This window comes from Gobio gobio (genome assembly GCF_949357685.1).
Source record: "Gobio gobio genome assembly, chromosome: 10".
NCBI classification, from domain to species: domain Eukaryota; kingdom Metazoa; phylum Chordata; class Actinopteri; order Cypriniformes; family Gobionidae; genus Gobio; species Gobio gobio.
The window spans coordinates 54,500,991-54,525,080 of record NC_137116.1 but is presented as its reverse complement, the minus strand read 5'-3'; the positions used below and the strand labels follow the sequence as shown (position 1 = coordinate 54,525,080).

The following is a 24,090-nucleotide window of genomic DNA, read 5'->3' as shown; positions in this document are numbered from 1 at the left end:
TCCTTCCTTCGATACACTGATTTGCTGCTCAAGAATAATTTCTGATTATTATCAATATTTTGTGCAATTATTTTCCAGGATTATTTGATGAATATAAAGCATTTATCTCTTGTAACATTATAAGTGTCTTTACTGTCACTTTTGATCAGTTGAATGCGTCCTCGCTGAATAAAACAAGCTTTCTGACACTTTTGAACAGTAGTGTACTTGATTATTTGAGGGTATAGAATTTATGATAATATTACTACTGACTTTAAGGAAATTATGACATTAAATTTGTGCCAATGTACTTATTAAAACTCATTGCCTGTTAGTCTAAAGAAATGGGATGTTTTCTTAAAGGGTTAGTTCACCCAAAAATAAAAATTCTGTCATTAATTACTTCCCCTCATGTCGTTCGACACCCGTCAGACCTCCGTTCATCTTCGGAACAGAAATGAAGATATTTTAGTTGAAATCTGATGCTCTGAAAGGCCTCCATTGGCACAATGCACTTTACACTCTCAAGACCCTTAAAAGGCACTAAAGACGTCGTTACAAAGTCCATCTCACTACAGTGGTTCTAAAATAACTTTAAGAATCAGCGACAATAGTTTTTGTGCGCAAAAAAACCCTAAATAACGACTTATATAGTGATGACGATTTCAAAACAAGGCATCATGAGAATCGAAGCGTTATGAATCAGTGAGTCGATTCATGATTCGGATTGCTGAAATTTGGCGATTCAAACCGCTGAATCGACTCGCTGATTCATAACGCTTCGAAGCTTCATGATGCCTTGTTTTGAAATCGTCATCACTATATAAGTCGTTATTTAGGGTTTTTTTGCGCACAAAAACTATTGTCGCCGATTCATAAAGTTATTTTAGAACCACTGTAGTGAGATGGACTTTGTAATGACGTCTTTAGTGCCTTTTAAGGGTCTTGAGAGTGTAAAGTGCATTGTGCCAATGGAGGCCTTTCAGAGGCATCAGATTTCAACTAAAATATCTTCATTTGTGTCTGAAGATGAACGGAGGTCTGACGGGTGTCGAACGACATGAGGGGAAGTAATTAATGACAGAATTTTCATTTTTGGGTGAACTAACCCTTTAACATTTCATCAAAATGTTTCAAAAATACATCACATGACTTTACGTTGAATGCATAGTGCCATTGTGCTTTAGGTGTTCATTAGGCACTTTTATTTAGAGCTCAGTATTTGTTGCAGGTGACCCGGTGGTACCCGGACCATCTGGCTGCTCAGTGCTACGGCTGTGAGAGAGGATTCTGGTTGGCCACTAGACGGCACCACTGCAGGTTAGACAACATCCCATAGTACCACACACAGAACACACCTCTACAGTCTTCTCTCTGGTGCGGCTGATCTGCCTCTCAACACGTACCTCTTTTAGGGTCAGATGCATTAGTGTTGACGTCTATGGAAAACCTCTCTAAAATTCCTCTGGTCGTCCTGTAAACAGAAATATTTGTCGAAATGTTTCTTGATGCCTAGCAGTAAACACAGCAGATTAAACAAGCCACCCAACTGTGAGGACTAGTACAAGCTGCCCGATGAGTAAACCGCAATATGGTTTCCTATTGAAGTTGTGCAAATATCAAGCATAGTTTCAGTTTTAGCTCCAGAAAGCTCTGGGTCTACATAGGCGGCATTCAGACTGAAATGGAAGCTCATTAAGGGGGACTGATTTGGGACGCTCTACCTAGGCATCAACTTCCTGCAACACACACACCAGATAGTGCTTGATGGATAGCAAAAGAGTCAGACATTAGTGTGTTGCTGATGACATGATACACTCAATAAACTAATATTACATTTTAAAGGGATATTCTGTCATCATTTACCCACCCTCATGTTGTTTCAAACCTGTATGAGTTTCTTTATTTACATTTTAAAAGATAATTGCGACTTCTCGCAATTCTGACTTTACATCTCTCAATTCTGACTTTATATCTCGCAATTCTGACTTTACATCTCGCAATTCTGACTTTACATCGCACAATTCTGACTTTACATCGCGCAATTCTGACTTTACATCTCTCAATTCTGACTTTACATCGCACAATTCTGACTTTACATCTCTCAATTCTGACTTTACATCTCTCAATTCTGACTTTATATCTCGCAAATCTGATTTTACATCGCACAATTCTGACTTTACATCGCACAATTCTGACTTTACATCTCGCAATTCTGACTTTACATCTCGCAATTCTGACTTTACATCTCGTAATTCAGACTTTACATCTCGCAATTCTGACTTTACATCACACAATTCTGACTTTACATCTCGCAATTCTGACTTTACATCTCGCAATTCTGACTTTACATCACACAATTCTGACTTTACATCTCGCAATTCTGACTTTACATCTTGCAATTCTGGCTTTAAATCTCGCAATTCTGACTTTACATCTCTCAATTCTGACTTTACATCTCGCAATTCAGACTTTACATCGCACAATTCTGACTTTACATCTCGCATTTCTGACTTTACATCACACAATTCTGACTTTACATCTCGCAATTCTGACTTTACATCTTGCAATTCTGACTTTACTTCTCGCATTTCTGACTTTACATCGCACAATTCTGACTTTACATCTCGCAATTCAGACTTTACATCGCACAATTCTGACTTTACATCTCGCATTTCTGACTTTACATCGCACAATTCTGACTTTACATCTCGCATTTCTGACTTTACATCGCACAATTCTGACTTTACATCTCGCAATTCTGACTTTACATCTCTCAATTCTGACTTTACATCTCGCAATTCTGACTTTACATCTCGCAATTCTGACTTTACATCTCGCAAATCCGACTTTGCATCTCGCAATTCTGACTTTACATCTCGCAATTCTGACTTTACATCTCGCAATTCTGACTTTATATCTCGCAATTCTGACTTTGCATCTCGCAAATCTGTCTTTACATCTCGCAATTCTGACTTTACCCAATTCTGACTTTACATCTCTCAATTCTGACTTTACATCTCACAATTCTGACTTTACATCTCGCAATTCTGACAAATCTGACTTTACATCTCGCAATTCTGACTTTACATCTCGCAATTCTGACTTTACATCTCGCAAATCTGACTTTACATCTCGCAATTCTGACTTTACATCTCGCAAATCTGACTTTACATCTCGCAATTCTGACTTTGCATCTCGCAATTCTGACTTTACCCAATTCTGACTTTACATCTCGCAATTCTGACTTTACATCTCGCAATTCTGACTTTACATCTCGCAATTCTGAATTTATATCTCGCAATTCTGACTTTGCATCTCGCAAATCTGTCTTTACATCTCGCAATTCTGACTTTACCCAATTCTGACTTTACATCTCTCAATTCTGACTTTACATCTCACAATTCTGACTTTACATCTCGCAAATCTGACTTTACATCTCGCAATTCTGACTTTACATCTCGCAAATCTGACTTTACATCTCGCAAATCTGACTTTACATCTCGCAAATCTGACTTTACATCTCGCAATTCTGACTTTACACCTCGCAATTCTGACTTTACCCAATTCTGACTTTACATCTCGCAATTCTGACTTTACATCTCGCATTTCTGACTTTGCATCTCGCAATTCTGACTTTAAATCTCGCATTTCTGACTTTACATCTCGCATTTCTGACTTTGCATCTCGCAATTCTGACTTTACCCAATTCTGACTTTGCATCTCGCAATTCTGACTTTAAATCTCGCATTTCTGACTTTACATCTCGCATTTCTGACTTTACATCTCGCAATTCTGACTTTACCCAATTCTGACTTTACATCTCGCAATTCTGACTTTACATCTCGCAATTCTGACTTTACATCTCGCAATTCTGACTTTACACCTCGCAATTCTGACTTTACCCAATTCTGACTTTACCCAATTCTGACTTTACATCTCGCAATTCTGACTTTACATCTCGCAATTCTGACTTTACCCAATTCTGACTTTACCCAATTCTGACTTTACATCTCGCAATTCTGACTTTACATCTCGCAATTCTGACTTTACACCTCGCAATTCTGACTTTACCCAATTCTGACTTTACCCAATTCTGACTTTACATCTCGCAATTCTGACTTTACCCAATTCTGACTTTACCCAATTCTGACTTTATATCTCGCAATTCTGACTTTACATCTCGCAATTCTGACTTTACACCTCGCAATTCTGACTTTACCCAATTCTGACTTTACCCAATTCTGACTTTACATCTCGCAATTCTGACTTTACCCAATTCTGACTTTACATCTCGCAATTCTGACTTTACATCTCGCATTTCTGACTTTGCATCTCGCAATTCTGACTTTACATCTCGCATTTCTGACTTTACATCTCGCATTTCTGACTTTGCATCTCGCAATTCTGACTTTACCCAATTCTGACTTTACATCTCGCAATTCTGACTTTACACCTCGCAATTCTGACTTTACATCTCGCATTTCTGACTTTACATCTCGCATTTCTGACTTTGCATCTCACATTTCTGACTTTGCATCTCGCAATTCTGACTTTACCCAATTCTGACTTTACATCTCGCAATTCTGACTTTACATCTCGCAAATCTGACTTTATATCACTTCAATTCTTTAAAATATCTTCTTGTGTGTCCAACAGAACAAAAAAAACTCTTGAGGGTGTGTAAGTAATGACAAAATGTAATTTTTTTGGTGCACTATCCCTTTAATTAGTTAGAACTCTACAACTATAAATGGAAGTATTTGTTTCTTTTCAGTAGTGCATGGAATATTTTTGCAGTCTTTTATATTTCATTCAACTCCAGCTGTCATTTTTATGATTTTTGCCACAATGCAGTCTGGGATTCTGTGAATGTATCCTTAGAATTTGGCCTAGAAGCCTTTGTTGTCAGGCCAATGATGCCTTCAAATGCATTCTAGTTAGAAATCTCACTAGTTTTACCCTACAAGTTGATTTCTCCTCCTGTACCACAGAGGCAAGGAGCGAATGGAAGAGGTTTGGTGAGAATCGCCCTCTCTCTGTGTGTCATTCTCAGGCTCTTGTACGTCCTGTTAACCCTGCATCGCTTCAGAGTGACCTAACCCTCCTCTCTTCTCCTCCATCTCTTCATGGGGTTGAAGTCTCTGTTATTGTTTAGGGAGGATCCAGAGAGCCAGTCTAAGAGAGAACGAGGGGTTTCTATTCATACACTAATGTTCAAAAGTTCATCAGTAATATATAATAATATATATTTTCTAAATGCTGTAGCAAATCCTCATATGAGAATGATTAGTGAAGGGTCATGTGACACTGGAGACTGGAGAAATGATGATAAATTCAGCTTTGATCACCGGAATATACATTACACTTTACTATATATTCACATAGAGAACAGATTTTTTTAAATTGTAATAATATTTCACAATAATAAGTTTTTTTTGCTTCATCTGTTTTTGCTTTAGATCATATATATGCAGCCTTGGTGAGCAGAAGAGACTTCTTTCCAGAACAGTAGTGTAAATAAATCTAATTATCTAAGGACGAGGAACAATATAATGCTTTAAAGTGTAAAATCCCTTTCTAATGTTAGTTAATGTTTTCCTGCACCAAATCCAGCCCTAATACAGTTTTCCTATAACCATTTTCCACCCTCACTGTTATTTTCAGACCTCTAAACAAATCATTTTTCAAATATGGAAATGTAATTTAGTCTTAGTCTCTTTGCATGTGAAATGAGGTAATACTGCACAGGCTTTTGTAAGTCAGTAGTATGTAAATGAGGGTCATATGTTAATGTACGCCAGTGCCATGATGATTTGTGAATATAGCTGCAGTATTTCTACATCAAATTTCATTTCATAAGAGCCTGAAAGTCCTGTTTTCAGTGATATGGATGAGAGTCATGGATGGAAAATGTGATTTATTTTAAGTAAAGCCTCCCCTTTTATGTTCTGTCGCATGCGTGTTTGAGTATGATGGTACTCAGGGCTTGACATTAACACCTGCCAACCCGCCGTGTGTGTGTGTGTGTGTGTGTGTGTGTGTGTGTGTGTGTGTGTGTGTGTGTGTGTGTGTGTGTGTGTGTGTGTGTGTGTGTGTGTGTGTGTGTGTGTGTGTGTGTGTGTGTGTGTGTGTGTGTGTGTGTGTGTGTGTGTTTCAGCACTGGTGTGTAACGCATTCACTCCTACTGGCGACTTTGGGGGGTTGAATTTATATATTATTTATACATTATTTTACTTTTATTTACTTTTGTTTTATACTAAATATTCAATCAACCATCACAAACTATGCATCATTTTAAAGCTAAAACACTCAAGATTCATGTTCTGAACTTGTTTTTGCAATAAATACACTAGAGAGGAAAGGGTTAAATGAAATGCAGAAACACTCGCTATTTAAACATTAGCATGATAACTGCAGTACTCATCTTTCATCTCGTATCGTTCAGTTCAGATCGGACGAATCCAACAGCAGCACACATGTCCGTGTAAGGGTCCACTCTTCAAAATGCATCCCACTTTTTAATCCAAAACAACGACGAAATGGGGAAAAAAACTAAAAATCCTCCTTTGTTTGCATGAGCGTTTTGAGTTGGAGTAATCAATCATGTCCATTTTCAATGAAATATTGATTCTAATCAGTTTCTGGAAGATTAGACCCTGCAAGATTAGACTCCTCCCTCCCTCATCTCTCCTTCAATCACAGGCTTTCTGATGACGCATCATATACAGGAAGCGCATTACTGGCTCCACGAGCTGTCAATCATTGCACCCATGGTTTTAGTTGGATAAAGGCAATCAATGCCTTGCCAGCTAAGTTTTGATGGATGGACGTAGTAACCAATCAAAAGGCGTCATCTTGCACAATTTGATGTCAACAGAAACTGCTTGTGTTTACTTTCACACACCGGCAGGCGTTTCTCAGTTTACACACACACCGGAGTGGAGCGCGCAGACTCTGACAAACCGACAGTTTTTATCAACTAAATGAGTTTTTTACACTTTGTAAATTCTGTGAATAGTTGCTTTAGTTTTTCAGTTACTGTATATCCATTATAATTCGCAGTTTATTGCAGATTTATTTGAAAGAAAAACTACTCCTAATAATCCTGTTGCCAAATTGAGATAATATAAAACGCATCAGTTGTCCCCATGGTATGGATGTCATAATGGTGGCCAGTGAACTGTGGCTAGTAACTTTGCAAAACCACTACCAAAGAAGTGAATGTCAAGCCCTGATGGTAATGTTTGAAAGTCTGCATGATTCTGTGTAATACACAGCGTGTGGCGCCAATGATGCACCTCTTCTCACTTGTTTGTGATTTAATTTGATGTTTTCTTGCAGTAAATCTGCATGTTGGCTTCATTTTGCCCAGGCCTAAAGAAGCCCTTCCCACCCTTAACACTTTAACACAGTTGTTTCCTGTTCAGCACATGATGGAGAACTTTTAAATATATATATTGTACGTTTCTAGTAAAATGTTTAAATTAGGGCTGTTGACATATGCATTTATTTATTTGTGTAGCTTTCTTAGTGAAAGGTGCAGTGTGTAAGTTTTAGCGGCATCTAGTGGTGAGGTTGTGAATCGCGACCGCTCACCCCTCCCTTTCTGAGCACATAGAGAAGCTACGGTGGCCCACACAGGACACAGATGTGGTCATGAGACAGCAGAGAGTAGCTAGTGCTCTGTAGAAAAGTTAGTCCCTTTAGGGCAGGGTTATTCAAATCTTGCCCTGGAGGGCCAATGCGCTGCAGAGTTTAGCTCCAACCCTGATCAAACTCACCTACCTGTGATTTTCTAATGAACCTGAAGACATTGATTAGCATGTTCAGGTGTGTTTGATTAGGGTTGGAGCTAAACTCTGCAGCGCATTGGCCCTCCAGGGCAAGATTTGAATAACCCTGCTTTAGGGCTACCGTAGAAACATGACGGCACAAAATGGCGGCTTCACTTCCCGCGGTGTGTGTAGATAGAAACGGCTCATTCTGAGATCATAAACACATAACGGCACAAAATGGCGGCTTCACTTCCCGCGGTGTGTGTAGATAGAAACGGCTCATTCTGAGATCATAAACACATAACGGCCTTCATACTCCACTGAACACAGAGTTATGTGTATTATATTGCATTTCTGTCAATAGATCCTCATTAATACTACACACTGCACCTTTAAATGTGCTGATTTTAAATATCAATATTAATTCATATTTTTATTATATTTGAGTTTCAGTTTAAAGGGTTAGTTCACCCAAAAATGAAAATTCTGTCATTAATTACTCACCCTCATGTCGTTGGACACCCGTCAGACCTCCGTTCATCTTCGGAACACAAATGAAGATATTTTAGTTGAAAGCTGAGGCTGAGAAAGGCTTCAGATAGGCCTCCATTGGCATTCAGTACATTTACACTCCCAAGACCCATAAAAGGCACTTAAAACGTCGTTACAAAGTCCATCTCACCACAGTGACTCTACAATAATCTTACGATGCGACGACAATAGTTTTTGTGCGCAAAAAAAAATCTAAATAACACCTTTATCCAACTTGTTCTTGTCTTCCGTGTGTGCCTCCACGACGCATGCGCGAGAATATGACGCAGATCCGGCGTTCGGGAATCCATGAAATGCACACTTTAGCCCCATTTTGAGAACAATGTAGATCAACAGCTTAGACACGCGCGTCTTCCTCTGCTTGTAAACAAATTGCTTCTGGGTCATGTGTCCGAACGCCGGATCTGCGTCATATTCTCGCGCATGCGTCGTGGAGGCACACACGGAAGTCGAGAACAAGTTGGATAAAGGTGTTATTTTGATTTTTCTTTGCGCACAAAAACTATTGTCGTCGCATCGTAAAATTATTCACTGAGTCACTGTGGTGAGATGGACTTTGTAACAACGTTTTAAGTGCCTTTTATGGGTCTTGGGAGTGTAAATGTACTGAATGCTTTTCTTACTTAGTATTTTTGTCTTGTTTTCAGTCCAAATATCTAAAAAATCTTACATTAAGAAGCATTTACTAGACAAGCAAAAGTTTTTGTCTGATTTTGGGGGAAAATAACTCAAAATTAAGGGAGTTTTTGCTTAAAATAAGCAAAATAATCTGCCAATGGGGTAAGCAAAATAATCTTGTTTTCTGTTTGAATTAAGATTATTTTGCTTACCCCATTGGCAGATTATTTTGCTTATTTTAAGCATAAACTCCCTTAATTTTGAGTTATTTTCCCCCAAAATCAGACAAAAACTTTTGCTTGTCTAGTAAATGCTTCTTAATGTAAGATTTTTTAGATATTTGGACTGAAAACAAGACAAAAATACTAAGTTAGAAAAGCATTTTTTGCAGTGTGTAAATGTACTGAATGCCAATGGAGGCCTATCTGAAGCCTTTCTCAGCATCAGCTTTACACTAAAATATCTTCATTTGTGTCTGAAGATGAACGGAGGTCTGACGGGTGTCCAACCACATGAGGGTGAGTAATTAATGACACAATTTTCATCTTTGGGTGAACTAACCCTTTAAATGCATTTAGATGCTCATTATTATTATTATTTCAAATGATAGTGCTTTCATTTGTAATTTCTTATTTTATTATTATTAAATTAAATATATAAAAATGTGACGCATTCAGTTCTAATGCATGGGTTTTATATATTCTAGGCTGGGCTAATTCAATTCTAAAAGTGATTTATAAAGGTACTAATGCTATTATTCTTTCTTTTTCTTTCGAAACTCTTTCTCTTTCCCTCCGCTGCAGGAATTGTGGGAATGTGTTCTGTGCCAGCTGTTGCGATCAGAAGATCCCGGTGCCAAGCCAGCAGTTGTTCGAGCCCAGCCGTGTGTGTAGGTCGTGTTTCAGCAACCTGCAGACTCCGGGATCGGCTCTGGAGATCGAGCTGGACACACCCATCACGGCCAGCTCCAACTGATCCCAGACCTGCCTGCACACGGACACCTGCTGAGGACCCACAGGACCACACGGCCCACAGGCTGCTCTGTGGAGGAGTGGCTTCTTTCCCACCCCAAAGGGAATCATGTATATATGGAGCGATGTGGAGCGCACAGAAGTCGTCCAGCGAGGAGAGGAGGCTTAGCACTTTCCAGAAGAGGCAGAGCTGGATCTTCACCAACAGCCCTCGTCATCTCACAGAGATCAGCTGAGCAGTGGTGAACGCCACAGGGTCAAAGGTGCTTCTCCGCAAGATCTCATCTCTCTTTCAACAATCTGCAATTTTTTCCTTTCTTTTTTTGAGGTTGCACAAGTGATTCTGGGTGCCACACAGCATTCAAACGCTCTAGGGTTTGAACGCACCAAATTTCCAGACTCTTGGTTAGTACTTTCTCAAATAGGAACATTCACCTTCTCTCTAGTGCTGACTGTATAGTGACAGGAAGTGATGTCAGCACGGGCCACTAGAGGGCGCTGTGGACGTCGGCTGGTTTAGACACGGTCTGCTTCTGAGACCTTCTCACTAATGCTTTTTTTTTTTGTAACATACATGCGAGACAAATGAGATATAATATATTAGAATGATATAAGAATGAGCATTTAAGATGAGAAATTGTATAGAATTCTTGAATAGTGGCTCACTAAATTAGTCACCAAACATAAGTTGTGTTGTTTTCCCCAGTTGTAGCCATTCTGGGTTTTCTTTTTAATGTATTTCTTATTTTTGTCCTTCTAGTGATGCTGAACAGTTGTATGTGGAGAGAGATGTGTGGGATAGGGCCCAGATGTTGTGTTTCTTTTTTCTTTGCGCTCTCAACACTTATTTATTATCAAGTTTATTTTGTTTGAATTGTATGTTCAATCCTGACAATTGATACACCGCAGGAGAATCAGTGTTGATGGGTGTGAGCTGCCTTTGCACTGAAGATGAAGCCCCTTCACACACATCTGAGAAATGACACACACATCACAATCGCTTTTGCTTCCCTTCCCATTTGATCTACTTTCTGGAGGAATGGGATGGATCATGAGCCCATGATTTACTCTCCCTCAGCTCATCCTCGGTGTGTGTGACACTCTTCTCTCACACAGAGTTATATTAATAATGTCCTGCTCTTCAAGCTTTATAATGGCAGTGAATGGCTGTTTCTGTGCATCCATCCATCATATAACTGCTCCACACGGCTCCAGGGGTTAATAAAGGCCTTCTGAAGTAAAAAATATCCCTATTTAAAACTTTACGAACTGTAATCTCTAACGTCATACGCTGGAAAGCCAGTCTTTCGTGGACATAAAGTTTTAAATATGGATATTTTTCTTCCACAAATGCATCACTTCAGAAGTCATTTATTAACCCCCGGAGCCGTGTGGAGCAGTTATATGATGGATGGATGCACAGAAACAGCCATTCACTGCCATTATAAAGCTTGAAGAGCAGGACATTATTAATATAACTCTGTGTGAGAGAAGAGTGTCACACACACCGAGGATGAGCTGAGGGAGAGTAAATCATGGGCTCATTTTCAGGAGAACTATCCCTTTAATTCTGGCAATTCCCCCAATCAGCCGCTCGATCTCATCAGCCAGAGTTCACCTGATAATAAATGTCATTTACTCGCACTCGTGTTCATTCCTAACTGGTAGAATCTTCATGCAACTCTTTTCCATATAATGACAGTCCATAGTGACTGCAAGTTTTATTGTGTTGCTTTTGTCTTTTTTTGGAGCTTGATGGATGTGATCACTATTATATGGAAAAGAGTTGAATGAAAAAGTAAAATGACACCGGCAAGTTCCTGAGGGTTTAGTGATGTGATGATGGGCGTTAGTTCCTAAAGCTGATGACATCCTGTCAGCGCAAGAGTGTTTTCATTGTCACCCGTGCAACAGCTTTTGCGTTAACGCCAATCCATGAATGTGAATTTTTTTCCCCCCAAAAAGAGTAAATTCCATGGGTTTATATTTTGCACATTGGTAATCATCGGAAATACACTGTCGCAGATTTCTGTAAGAATTAAACAAAGTGGAATTCCAACTGAAGCGACTCCTGGACTCATTTCTCTGATCCGACTGCATTTGATCTGAGTGTAAACTAACATCCCAAAACTATATATATAATATAAATTATATAAACATAATACAGTATGCAAATATTTCTTAAATAAATATGTGTATTAAAATATACATAATTATACACGGTACACACTTATTATGTAAAACGTTTGGAAGTGATTCATCGATTTGGCAGTACTAAAGTTAATATTTTAATAATACAATACAATGTTAATATATACTGTATATATAGCACAGTTTAAAAACAACTGAATTTGGGTGTCGACCGAGAGAGACAAACTTCATAATAGCGTTTAATTTTCTGCTGCTGCTGCATTACTTTAAATTAATCCATCCCCCAAGATTACTGTCATAAACACCAGCCGCGTCTGAAAGGTAAAGGGGGAGGGGTTGCTGTAATCTATAATAATATCTTCAGTATTACTCAGAAGTCGAGTTTCAAATATAATTCCTTTGAAGTCCTGGTGCTTTCGGTAACGTTATGTAGTGTACATGATAAAACCCGTTTAACATTTGTGTTAGCTACTGTATACAGGCCACCAGGGCACAATACAGACTTTATCAAAGAATTTGCTGATAGTTAGTTCTGGCCGTAGATAAAGCACTAATTTTTGACATCTCAGATCATTACCTAGTATCATATATACTTCATTTAGCTATGGCTGCAAAGCCGTCCCCTCGCTTCAAATATGGCAGGACAATCACTGCCGCCACTAAAGATTGCTTTTTAAATAATCTACCTCATCAGTATCATCTCCTCATCATCCCAGATAGCTTAGAAGAACTCGATGCTGCAACAGACACTATTGACTATCTCTATTCCAGCTCTTTAGACACAGTTGCTCCCCTGCGCTTAAAGAAGATTAAAGAAAATAGTCCAACGCTGTGGTACAACGAGCACACACACTCACATACACACACACTCACACACACACACACACACACACACACACACTCAGGCCCTTAAAACAGCAGCCAGAAAAATGGAGCGCAGCTGGAAGAAAACAAAACTAGAGGTCTTTCATAATTCGTGGAAAGAGAGCATGATCGCATACAGAAAGGCCGTAAAAACTGCTAGATCTGCTTATTTCTTGACTCTCTTGGAAGAAAACAAACACAACCCTAGGTATTTATTCGATACAGTGGCTAAATTAACCAAAATTAAAGCTTCAACTTCTAATGTTTGTAAACAGCACAGCAGAAATGACTTTAAGAACTTCTTTACATGTACGATTGATAATATTTGGAAGTGAATTTTAACTATGCAGCGTCTACTACAGTATCACATCAGACAGAGCATTGTAGCGTCACTGAGGAAAAATTACACTCATTCACTGCTATAGGAGAAGACACACACACACACACACACACCCATTCACTTCTATAGCAGGGCTCCAGACTAACTTTGGCTTGAGAGCGTCGACAATACATTTTGGTCCAAAAATAACAAAAACTAAGACTTTAGTCACACTCAGTACAGCGTGCGTCTCCCTCAGACTACAAACGAAGCTCTGTCGCACCAGATAACACGTAACAGCGTCACTGTGGCCTCGTGAACGCGGATTCCAAGATAACGGAAGAGAAGACAATGCTTCATAAAGTCTTAGTTTTTGTTATTTTTGGACCAAAATGTATTGTCGACGCTTCAAAAGAGTCTATCTAACCAAATGATGTCACATATGGACTACTTTGATGATGTTTTCATTACCTTTCTGGACGTGGACAGCAAAGTGTGCACAGACTTACATTCACAGGACTGAAAGCCCTCGGACTAAATCTAAAATATCTTAAACTGTGTTCCGAGGATCAACGGAGGTCTTACGGGTGTGGAACAACATTGGGGTGAGTCATTAATGGAAGAAATTTCATTTTTGGGTGAACTAACCCTTTAATGATTTTCTCGGAGAAGAAGGAAGCAAACTGACTGCATTTGCTGTCTGAGAGCATTTCACTGGGAATGTGACTCGGGGGGGGTTTGTTAGTCTCTCAACAGTAGCAAAAGGAGTGCGTGTGTTGTTTATGTTTCTGTTTATAATATTTGAAAAGAAGGTCTGTCTAGCTTTGCCTAGTTCCACATTGAAAGGACGAAGACTGTTTTTATAGATGTTGTAATGGACTACAAGTTTTGTCTTTCGCCACTTGCGTTCAGATTTCCTGCATTGTCTTTTCATTAATTGCACTGCTGTTGAGTTTCTCCAAGGTGCTTTTTGTTTGCCACTCTTTTTTCTGACTTTCACAGGGGCAATATCATCAATTACACTCTTAACTTTTGAGTTAAAAGAGTCAAGGAGAAGATCAACAGAGTCTGCAGATATGCTTGGTGTTAGAGATATAGCCTTCATAAACAGCACACTAGTGTTCTCATTCAAGCATCTCTTTTTGATAGAGACAGATCTAGTTTCAATGGCAGGAGAGATTGATATATCAAAGAAAATACAGAAATGATCAGACAGTGGCACATCCTTAATAACTATCGATGAAATGTTTAGACCCTTACTGATAAGTAAATCTAGAGTGTGTCCACGGTCATGTGTGGGTCCGTGTACATGTTGTGTCAAATCAAAAGTGTTTTTGTACTGGATTCAGCAATGTCAATGTGAATGTTAAAATCCCCATCAATAGCAAAACAGTCATACTCAGATGAGATTACTGATAACAGCTCTGTAAAGTCATCAATAAATTCCGGAGAATATTTCGGAGGCCTATAAATAATGATAAGCAGGATGCGTGGTGCACCTTTTAGCACAATGCCCAGATATTCTAGAGACAAATAGTAGGGGTGGGAATCTTTTACCATCTCACGATTCAATTCGATTCCGATTCTTGAGGCCACGATTCGATTCATAATCGATTTTCGATTCAAAACGATTCGATTTTATCCATAATGATTTCTAATCGGGTTTCTGATCATGATCTACTCTCATCTGCTTTGCTATACAGAATGACAAACGAAGACAAAGTGTCTTTTTCACATTTATTAAGTTCAATTCTCAGGAAAGTGCCTTTTATCAAAAACATTGTCTGGTTCTCAATTGCTACCCATTAGTAGCTAGCTATAAAATAAGTTGGAACAAAAATAAAGTGCTTCTTCAAAATACAAAATGGTTGAAAATAGATGCATTTCCCAGGAAAGTTGCAGTTTACCACAAATATCATGTAGAACACAACCGGTGAAGACAAAAAAAATCTATATTTCTCAGTCAGACAAAGTAACTTAAAGAATAACAAGTTATGAAAATAAAGTGCTGGGAGTTTCGTGAAACACTGCAGTGTGCTGTGCGTTGGTCTGCAGCTGGCGGCTGAGCTCCAGGTGATGCCTAGTAATATGAGCCCGCGCATTTGTTGTGCTGCCGAAGTACTTGGTCTTCATTTTGCAAAGCTTGCACACTGTGTGTGTCATTCAAGATTCAAGATTTCAAGATTCAAGAGATTTTATTTGTCACATACACAATTATATGCAATATACAACTGGCAGTGAAATGTATTTGGTGTTATGCGAGTCACACCGAGTCGCCATTCAATGCGGCGCCTTCTTGAGTTGGACAGAAAATACAGCATAACATGAGGATAGGTAGGGAGGGGTGAGGAGATGAGAAAAAAAACAACCCCCAGACTATGCTCCTACGGGAGCACAGTTTGAGACCAGTAAAAAAACATCTCAGCAACACGAGCACACAATACAACATGAAACACGACTTGCAACAGGGGAGAGGAGTAGGGGGTTGAGGTGTCCCAGCACAGCCAGGCGTCCCGGTCCTGCAGCCATCTCAGGCGCTGGTCACAGACCCGCTTGTCAGACTGGGGGTACAAAGCGGCGAAGGTGAGAGATGGGTGTGTGCATAAGTGTGTGTGTGCCTGTAAAGTTCATGTGCATGTTTGTGTAGGCCTGGAGAGTCACGCCTGGCACCCTAATCTCGGTGCTCCCGTTGTTATGGAGACAACCTTGATCAGATCCCAGTCCGAGTCAGCAGGTGGTTGGGGGATGAATGCAAGAGCGTCTCCCTGCAGTGCTCTTCTGGAGGAGTTGTTGTCTCAGCAGCGGCCTTGGCCAAGACCGTGCTGGTTGAGGGAGCCGAAAGCAGATAAGATTGGAATTTGTTTGGTCTGGGAGCGAGTAGCCACAATTTATGACTACTCTCTTAGTTCGTTCTGGTCTCTGAAACCATTTTGCAAAGCAGTGAGCTTTTCCGAGATGATATCCATCTTGCGTTGCAACTCCATGATGTTATCCATGTTGCGGTTAGTAGTCCCAGTTTGGGAGATGACCGCTCTGCCCACTGCTTCAATCATGACGGGCAGCCTTGTGGAGCTTTGAACAGCTGTCACCGCTTTCTGAATTTTTCGATATCCCAGGGCAATGCCTGATCCAATCAGCAGAAACCCTGTTACCATGAATCCGAATAGGTAGATGTCTTCAATGTCCTCTACGGAAAGTGCCGCTAGACACACAACATGCCACCTCTCCCACGCGTCCATCGTGTAGCCAGCAGCAAACGTTCCGGCAGGGCAGTTAGGTTCCCCCGAACCCAAGCTTCTCGTCGAGAAGATGGTGTCAATTGCGTTGAGAGACCAGTTGATCAAATCCATAATTTTTAGTTCGAGAGCAGTGCGTGGAGAGTCTCCCAAGTTTAAGACAGTAGACTAGACGAGACGAGAGAAGCAAGCAGGAGAGGAGGGAGTAAGGAGACGAGAGGAGAGAGGAGAGAATGCGACCGCCTTCGCTGAGAGCCAGAGGGAAGATGTCAGCGCATGTCCAGATCATGTCCAGCGCAATGCTTCCAGGCATTCGGTAAAAACCGAAATGACGCCAAACTTTAGCTTTAAGTGAAGACGGGGCTGGTTGGATCTCCCTCTCATCCATATTTGCTTCCTCTCTGTTTTAGTGATTTACCGCTCGCGTTCAAAAAACTGGCTGCGTGGTGACGTCCGGACGTCGCGTATAGGCTAGTTACAAAATGGAGGCGAACAGCCAGCTGATTTTATTAATTTATTAAATCGATTCTTGGACATTTCAGATCGATTCTGAATCGTTGCAAATGAGAATCTAGATTCTTCTGTGAATCGATTTTTTGGCACACCCCTAACAAATAGTCACCAAATGATACTTGCTTACATTGATAAACATCTTTAAATAGAGCAGCGACCCCTCCACCCCTTCTGACTGGTCTGCAGACACTCATAAAAGTAAAGTTAGGAGGGGCTGTTTCATTGAGGACTGTTGCACTGCAGCTGTCTTCTAGCCACGTTTCATTTAGAAGCAAAAAATCTAGGTTGTTTGTGGATATTAAGTCGTTGACTAGAAATGATTTGTTTTTAAGTGAACGGTATTAATTAAAACATTTTCCCCCACAGTAATCTTAGTTTGACAAGTAACAGGCAGCAGATTAGATGGGTTTCCCATACGGCCTGAGAAAGCCTTAGACTTTCTATCACGTAACAGAACAGAAATAGAGAAAGAAACAGGTGCACTGGGTTCACGCTTGTTTTGTAAACATTTGATAAGATTGCTGTTGACGTTGCGAGGACCCAGAACACGTCACTGAGAGCTGGTATCAGTTGTTTTTGGTGCAGATGGAGGAGGGTGTGTGCCCTGGCTTTGTGACCGAAGAAATCTCACAGGAGGAGGGGCAGAGCGAGCTGGGCCTACAGTCTTTGGTGGTTGTGGAGCTCGACGCTCTTTGGTTGATATCTGGGGGCTCGCAGCGATCGAGTGTGATTGTCTGTTTCCAGTATAAACAAAATCCATTTTCTCTGTGAAGCTCAGAGGCGGGGATGCTGTAGAGAGGAATAACATGTCTGGTGAGGGGGGCTGTTTCTCTGGTGTTACCGGAAGCTGCAATATGTTATCGTCCGGTTCAAGGAATGATATTGTAAGGCCGCATGAATTCGCTCCAAGGATCGGTAGCGAACCGCGGTGAAGGCCGCACGCGTTCAGTGTTTCAGCTGGAAGAATGGATTTGATTATAATATTCTTTATCTGACTCCATTTATCATAGTTGTCGCATTTAGAAGAGAATGCCAACCGGTTGTTTGGTCATCTATATTTGATAGTTAATCATACATTTAATCATTTCGTTTTAACCCTTTGTTGCAATTATACCGTTCCACATTGGAGATAGTTAATAATTACAGATTAATTAAGAAAGGATCAAAAATGTAACAATTTATTAACAATCAAGTAAATGTCAATTACATAATATACATAAATCTCTTCCAAAAGGAAACACAAATTCTAGTTATGGTTACACTTAAAATAGTTTCAAATAGATGTAAACATAAACCTTTAATTATGCTCTGTAGGCCTCTGCCTAGAATGTTACCTGTGAGAGAGATAGATAGGGAGAGAGAGATAGATAGGGAGAGAGAGAGAGAGAGAGAGAGAGAGAGCTGAAGAGCAGCTCTCTCTACAGAAAGCCAGAGAATCCACAGAGAGCGAGCTACAGTTGAAATCCTCTTTTATCTCTTCCCTGATGTCACCAAATTCAAATCTGACTCTTTTAAAACTGACCAATCAGACCAAACCGTAAGACGTTTGAAAGTAACCAATCAGACAAAACTTCCCCCATTGAATCAAAGGTGTAAAAACCTTTTGGCCAGCCAGCCACTCTTTTGTTCTTCTAACTCCAACTGGCCCCTCTGATGGCGTTAAGGGGGAGGGGCTTGAGTCAATTTCAATATCTTGATCACGATGATGGCTGCTAACAGCAAAGCAGATGATTTTGTTCTATTTCAAATATCTTTGATTATTTTCCACCTTACAATATAGACATTTCATCCAGCTTATTGCTTATACCACATATAAGTTGTAAAAGTTCACCAGTCTCACCCCCGATGGTCCCCATTTTTACCAATGCCTCCACAGACTCCACAGTCTGGGCTGAGATGTTACTGTTTAGTGCCTCGATCTGTGTCACTTGGAGCATTTCTAATCCGTCACAGTGTGTCTGTGGTGAGCTCTGAGGGCGGGGCTCAGCTGGGAGTGTGTCCATGAGCGTGATGTTATCATTGTCCTTGTGGGGTGTATCAACCGCATGTCCATTCAGATGCTGAAATGAAGTCCTGTGATCGTCCATACTCTGTACTGGTGTGTGTGTGCCATCCAGGTTGAGTGGGTTAACACACACAGCTGAAGGATGATGAAGGGAAAAATAAATATTGTCCTTTAGCACTCTTGCACCGAGTTTGTTTGGGTGGAGGCCATTTGATGTAAACAGTTGTCTCTGACTCCAGAAGAGATTAAAGTTGTCGATAAAGTTCACTCCCTTCATGTTGCAGGTTTTTTGCAGCCATGTATTAAGCCCAAGTAGCCGTGAGAACCTATTTGTTCCTCTTGCTGGAAGTGGTCCACTGATGAACGGCTGAACTTTCAGTTTTCTAAGTGTTTCAAAAAGTTCCTCTTAAGGAGTTCTGACTCCTCTCTCTGAATATCGTTCTTTCCCACATGAATGATGAGTCGATTTGCAGTCTTATGTTTCATCAGTATGTTCTTAAAGGGTTAGTTCACCCAAAAAATGAAAATTCTGTCATTAATTACTTACCCTCATGTCGTTTGACACCCGTAAGACCTCCGTTCATCTTCAGACACAAATGAAGATATTTTAGTGTAAATCTGATGCTCTGAAAGGCCTCCATTGGCTCAATGGCACTTTACACTCTCAAGAACCTTAAAAGACACTAAAGACGTCGTTACAAAGTCCATCTCACTACAGTAGTTATAAAATAACTTTATGAATCGGCGATAATAGTTTTTGTGCGCAAAAAGCGTTATGAATCAGCGAGCTGATTCATGATTCAGATCGCGTGTCAAACCACCAAACTGCTGAAATTTGGCGATTCAAACTGCTGAATCAACTCACTGATTCATAACGCTTCGAAGCTTCATGATGCTGTGTTTTGAAATCGTCATCACTATGTAAGTCGTTATTTAGGGTTTTTTTGCGCACAAAAACTATTATCGCTGATTCATAAAGTTATTTTAGAACCACTGTAGTGAGATGGACTTTGTAACGACGTCTTTAGTGCCTTTTAAGGGTCTTGAGAGTGAACCGTGCCATTGTGTCAATGGAGGCCTTTCAGAGCCATCAGATTTACACTAAAATATCTTCATTTGTGTTCTGAAGATGAACGGAGGTCTTACAGTTGTCCAACGACATGAGGGTAAGTAATTAATGACAGAATTTTCATTTTTGGATGAACTAACCCTTTAAGTTCCCTGTTTACATCAGAGACTGTTGCTTGTGGAAGGAAGCATGTGGTATTATCCCTGCTGCTATGTTTCTGATTGTGGAGTCCCCCACTATCTCTGAGCTGAGGGCCGCTGTCTGCTTGACCTTGAGCGCCTGTTAGCATTAGTGTTAGCCACGGGCTGATTCAATCTGTGTTCGGTCACATTCATCACGTTTGGGGATTCCTCACCCACATTCATTAGCACTTCAAATCTGTTTTCAAGATGTATATTTGGTGGTAGGAAACTAGTGTTTGCAATCCTTGTGTCTGGGGTAGAGCATGCTACTGCGGCAATATGTGATGCTCGTGACAATCTGATGTCTCGAGTGCCTTTGGGTCTTGCTCCCTGTTTGTGCCATCGATTAGTGTGTTGATCAGTTACTTGTTTCTCTACCTATTGAGTTGCACTACATTTATGGGACTCACCGGCAGTGTGCAGAGGGCGATCATGATGAAGCTCTGCTGTGTGATTCGTCTGGTTGGATGGTTCCGCAAATAACTTTGTTTCAAGAACTGCAATCCTTTGTAAAAGTCTGTGGCAGTTTGAGCAGCAAGTAGATTCTAGAAGAGGCATTTTCTTATCCTTTTTAATGTAGGCAGCTGTGTTTTCCCTTCTCCGGAATGTAAGCTGAAGGCAGTGGGAGGCTGGTCGGTTGAAATATTCCGCTTTTTGTTTAGGAATTCAGTCACCAGAGTTTCTAATTTTATCATTGGAGTCAAGCTTTGTTGTTTGAGCACTGTGCTGATTTGCTGAAGTTGTAAAATATAGAAGCGATAGAGCTAAGCGCAGAGCAGTAAGCAAGAGCGTCCGAAAAGTAACGAAGCAGGTCCTTTTATTACATAAAAGTGGAAATTATTCAATTACTACATAAAGTCAAAATGGACAAAAAGTGTATTTACGACAGTGTATACTATTACATAGAAGTGTAAATTATTCAGTTATTACATAAAGTCAAAATGGACAAAAAGTGTAAATTACGACAGTGTATACTACTACATAAAAGTGGAAATTATTCCATTACATAAAGTCAAAATGGACAAAAAGTGTAAATTACGACAGTGTATACTATTATATAAAAGTGTATATTATTAAATTATTACATAAAGTCAAAATGGACAAAAAGTGTAAATTACGGCAGTGGATACTATTACATAAAAGTGTAAATTATTCAATTATTACATAAAGACAAAATGGAAAAATATAAAAAATTACGACAGTGTATACTATTACATAAAAGTATAAATTATTCAATTATTACATAAAGTCAAAATGGACAAAAAGTGTAAATTACGACAGTGTATACTATTACATAAAAGTGTAAATTATTCAATTATTACATAAAGTCAAAGTGGACAAAAAGTGTAAATTACGACAGTGTATACTATTACATAAAAGTGGAATTTATTCAATTATTACATAAAGTCAAAATGGACAAAACTGAATAATTTACACTTTTAAGTAATAGTATACACTGTCGTAATTTACACTTTTTGTCCATTTTGACTTTGTATACTATTACAAAAGTGTAAATTATTAAATTACATACTGTCGTAATTTGTTCTATTTTTCCATTTTTTCTTTATGTAATAATTGAATAATTTACACTTTTGTAATAGTATACAAAGTCAAAATGGACAAAAAGTATAAATTACGACAGTGTATACTATTACATAAAAGTGTAAATTATTCAATTATTACATAAAGTCAAAATGGACAAAAAGTGTAAATTACAACAGTGTATACTATTACATAAAAGTGTAAATTATTCAGTTATTACATAAAGTCAAATTGGACAAAAAGTGTAAATTACGACAGTGTATACTATTACATAAAAGTGGAAATTACATAAAGTCAAAATGGACAAAAAAAATCGAAATTACGGCAGTGGATACTATTACATAAAAGTGTACATTATTCAATTATTACATAAAGTCAAAATGGACAAAAAGTGTAAATTACGACAGTGTATACTATTACATAAAAGTGTATATTATTCAATTATTAAATAAAGTCAAAATGGACAAAAAGTGTAAATTACGACAGTGTATACTATTACATAAAAGTGTACATTATTCAATTATTACATAAAGACAAAATGGAAAAATATAACAAATTACGACAGTGTATACTATTACAAAAGTGTAAATTATTCAATTACATAAAGTCAAAATGGACAAAAAGTGTAAATTACGAAAGTGTATACTATTACATAAAAGTGGAAATTATTCAATTATTACATAAAGTCAAAATGGACAAAAATTTTTAATTACGACAGTGTATACTATTACATAAAAGTGGAAATTAAATAAAGTCAAAATGGACAAAAAAATCTAAATTACGGCAGTGGATACTATTATATAAAAGTGTAAATTATTCAATTACTACATAAAGTCAAAATGGACAAAAAATGTAAATTACGACAGTGTATACTATTACATTAAAGTGTAAATTATTCAATTATTACATAATGTCAAAATGGACAAAAAGTGTAAATTACGACAGTGTATACTATTACATAAAAGTGGAAATTTAAATTATTACATAAAGTCAAAATGGACAAAAAGTGTAAATTACGACAGTGTATACTATTACATAAAAGTGTATATTATTCAATTATTAAATAAAGTCAAAATGGACAAAAAGTGTAAATTACGACAGTGTATACTATTACATAAAAGTGTACATTATTCAATTATTACATAAAGACAAAATGGACAAAAAGTGTAAATTACGAAAGTGTATACTATTACATAAAAGTGGAAATTATTCAATTATTACATAAAGTCAAAATGGACAAAAATTGTAAATTACGACAGTGTATACTATTACATAAAAGTGTACATTATTCAATTATTACATAAAGACAAAATGGAAAAATATAACAAATTACGACAGTGTATACTATTACAAAAGTGTAAATTATTCAATTACATAAAGTCAAAATGGACAAAAAGTGTAAATTACGAAAGTGTATACTATTACATAAAAGTGGAAATTATTCAATTATTACATAAAGTCAAAATGGACAAAAATTTTAAATTACGACAGTGTATACTATTACATAAAAGTGGAAATTAAATAAAGTCAAAATGGACAAAAAAATCTAAATTACGGCAGTGGATACTATTATATAAAAGTGTAAATTATTCAATTACTACATAAAGTCAAAATGGACAAAAAATGTAAATTACGACAGTGTATACTATTACATTAAAGTGTAAATTATTCAATTATTACATAAAGTCAAAATGGACAAAAAGTGTAAATTACGACAGTGTATACTATTACATAAAAGTGGAAATTTAAATTATTACATAAAGTCAAAATGGACAAAAAGTGTAAATTACGACAGTGTATACTATTACATAAAAGTGTATATTATTCAATTATTAAATAAAGTCAAAATGGACAAAAAGTGTAAATTACGACAGTGTATACTATTACATAAAAGTGTACATTATTCAATTATTACATAAAGACAAAATGGACAAAAAGTGTAAATTACGAAAGTGTATACTATTACATAAAAGTGGAAATTATTCAATTATTACATAAAGTCAAAATGGACAAAAATTGTAAATTACGACAGTGTATACTATTACATAAAAGTGGAAATTAAATAAAGTCAAAATGCACAAAAAAATCTAAATTACGGCAGTGGATACTATTATATAAAAGTGTAAATTATTCAATTACTACATAAAGTCAAAATGGACAAAAAATGTAAATTACGACAGTGTATACTATTACATAAAAGTGTAAATTATTCAATTATTACATAAAGTCAAAATGGACAAAAAGTGTAAATTACGACAGTGTATACTATTACATAAAAGTGGAAATTTAAATTATTACATAAAGTCAAAAT

At 38.1% G+C, this 24,090-nt stretch overlaps 1 protein-coding gene across 25 annotated transcripts in view; it reads left to right on the top strand.

Moving 5' to 3' along the window:
• Positions 1-11,960, top strand: part of mtmr3 (myotubularin related protein 3) — a 93,324-nt gene extending 81,364 nt beyond the window's left edge. For 4 of the 25 annotated variants that reach the window (XM_079828161.1, XM_079828163.1, XM_079828154.1 and 1 more), the window contains 3 exons: positions 1,211-1,299; positions 5,442-5,495; positions 9,731-11,954. In XM_079828161.1, coding sequence (XP_079684287.1) covers positions 1,211-1,299; positions 5,442-5,495; positions 9,731-9,902 — 315 coding nt within the window. In that variant the 3' untranslated portion in view covers positions 9,903-11,954. Of the gene's footprint in view, positions 1-1,210; positions 1,300-4,973; positions 5,001-5,441; positions 5,496-9,730 lie in introns of those variants that run through there. The other 21 variants (XM_079828158.1, XM_079828156.1, XM_079828164.1 and 18 more) reach the window with 15 other exon arrangements.
• Positions 11,961-24,090: the final 12,130 nt, after the last annotated feature.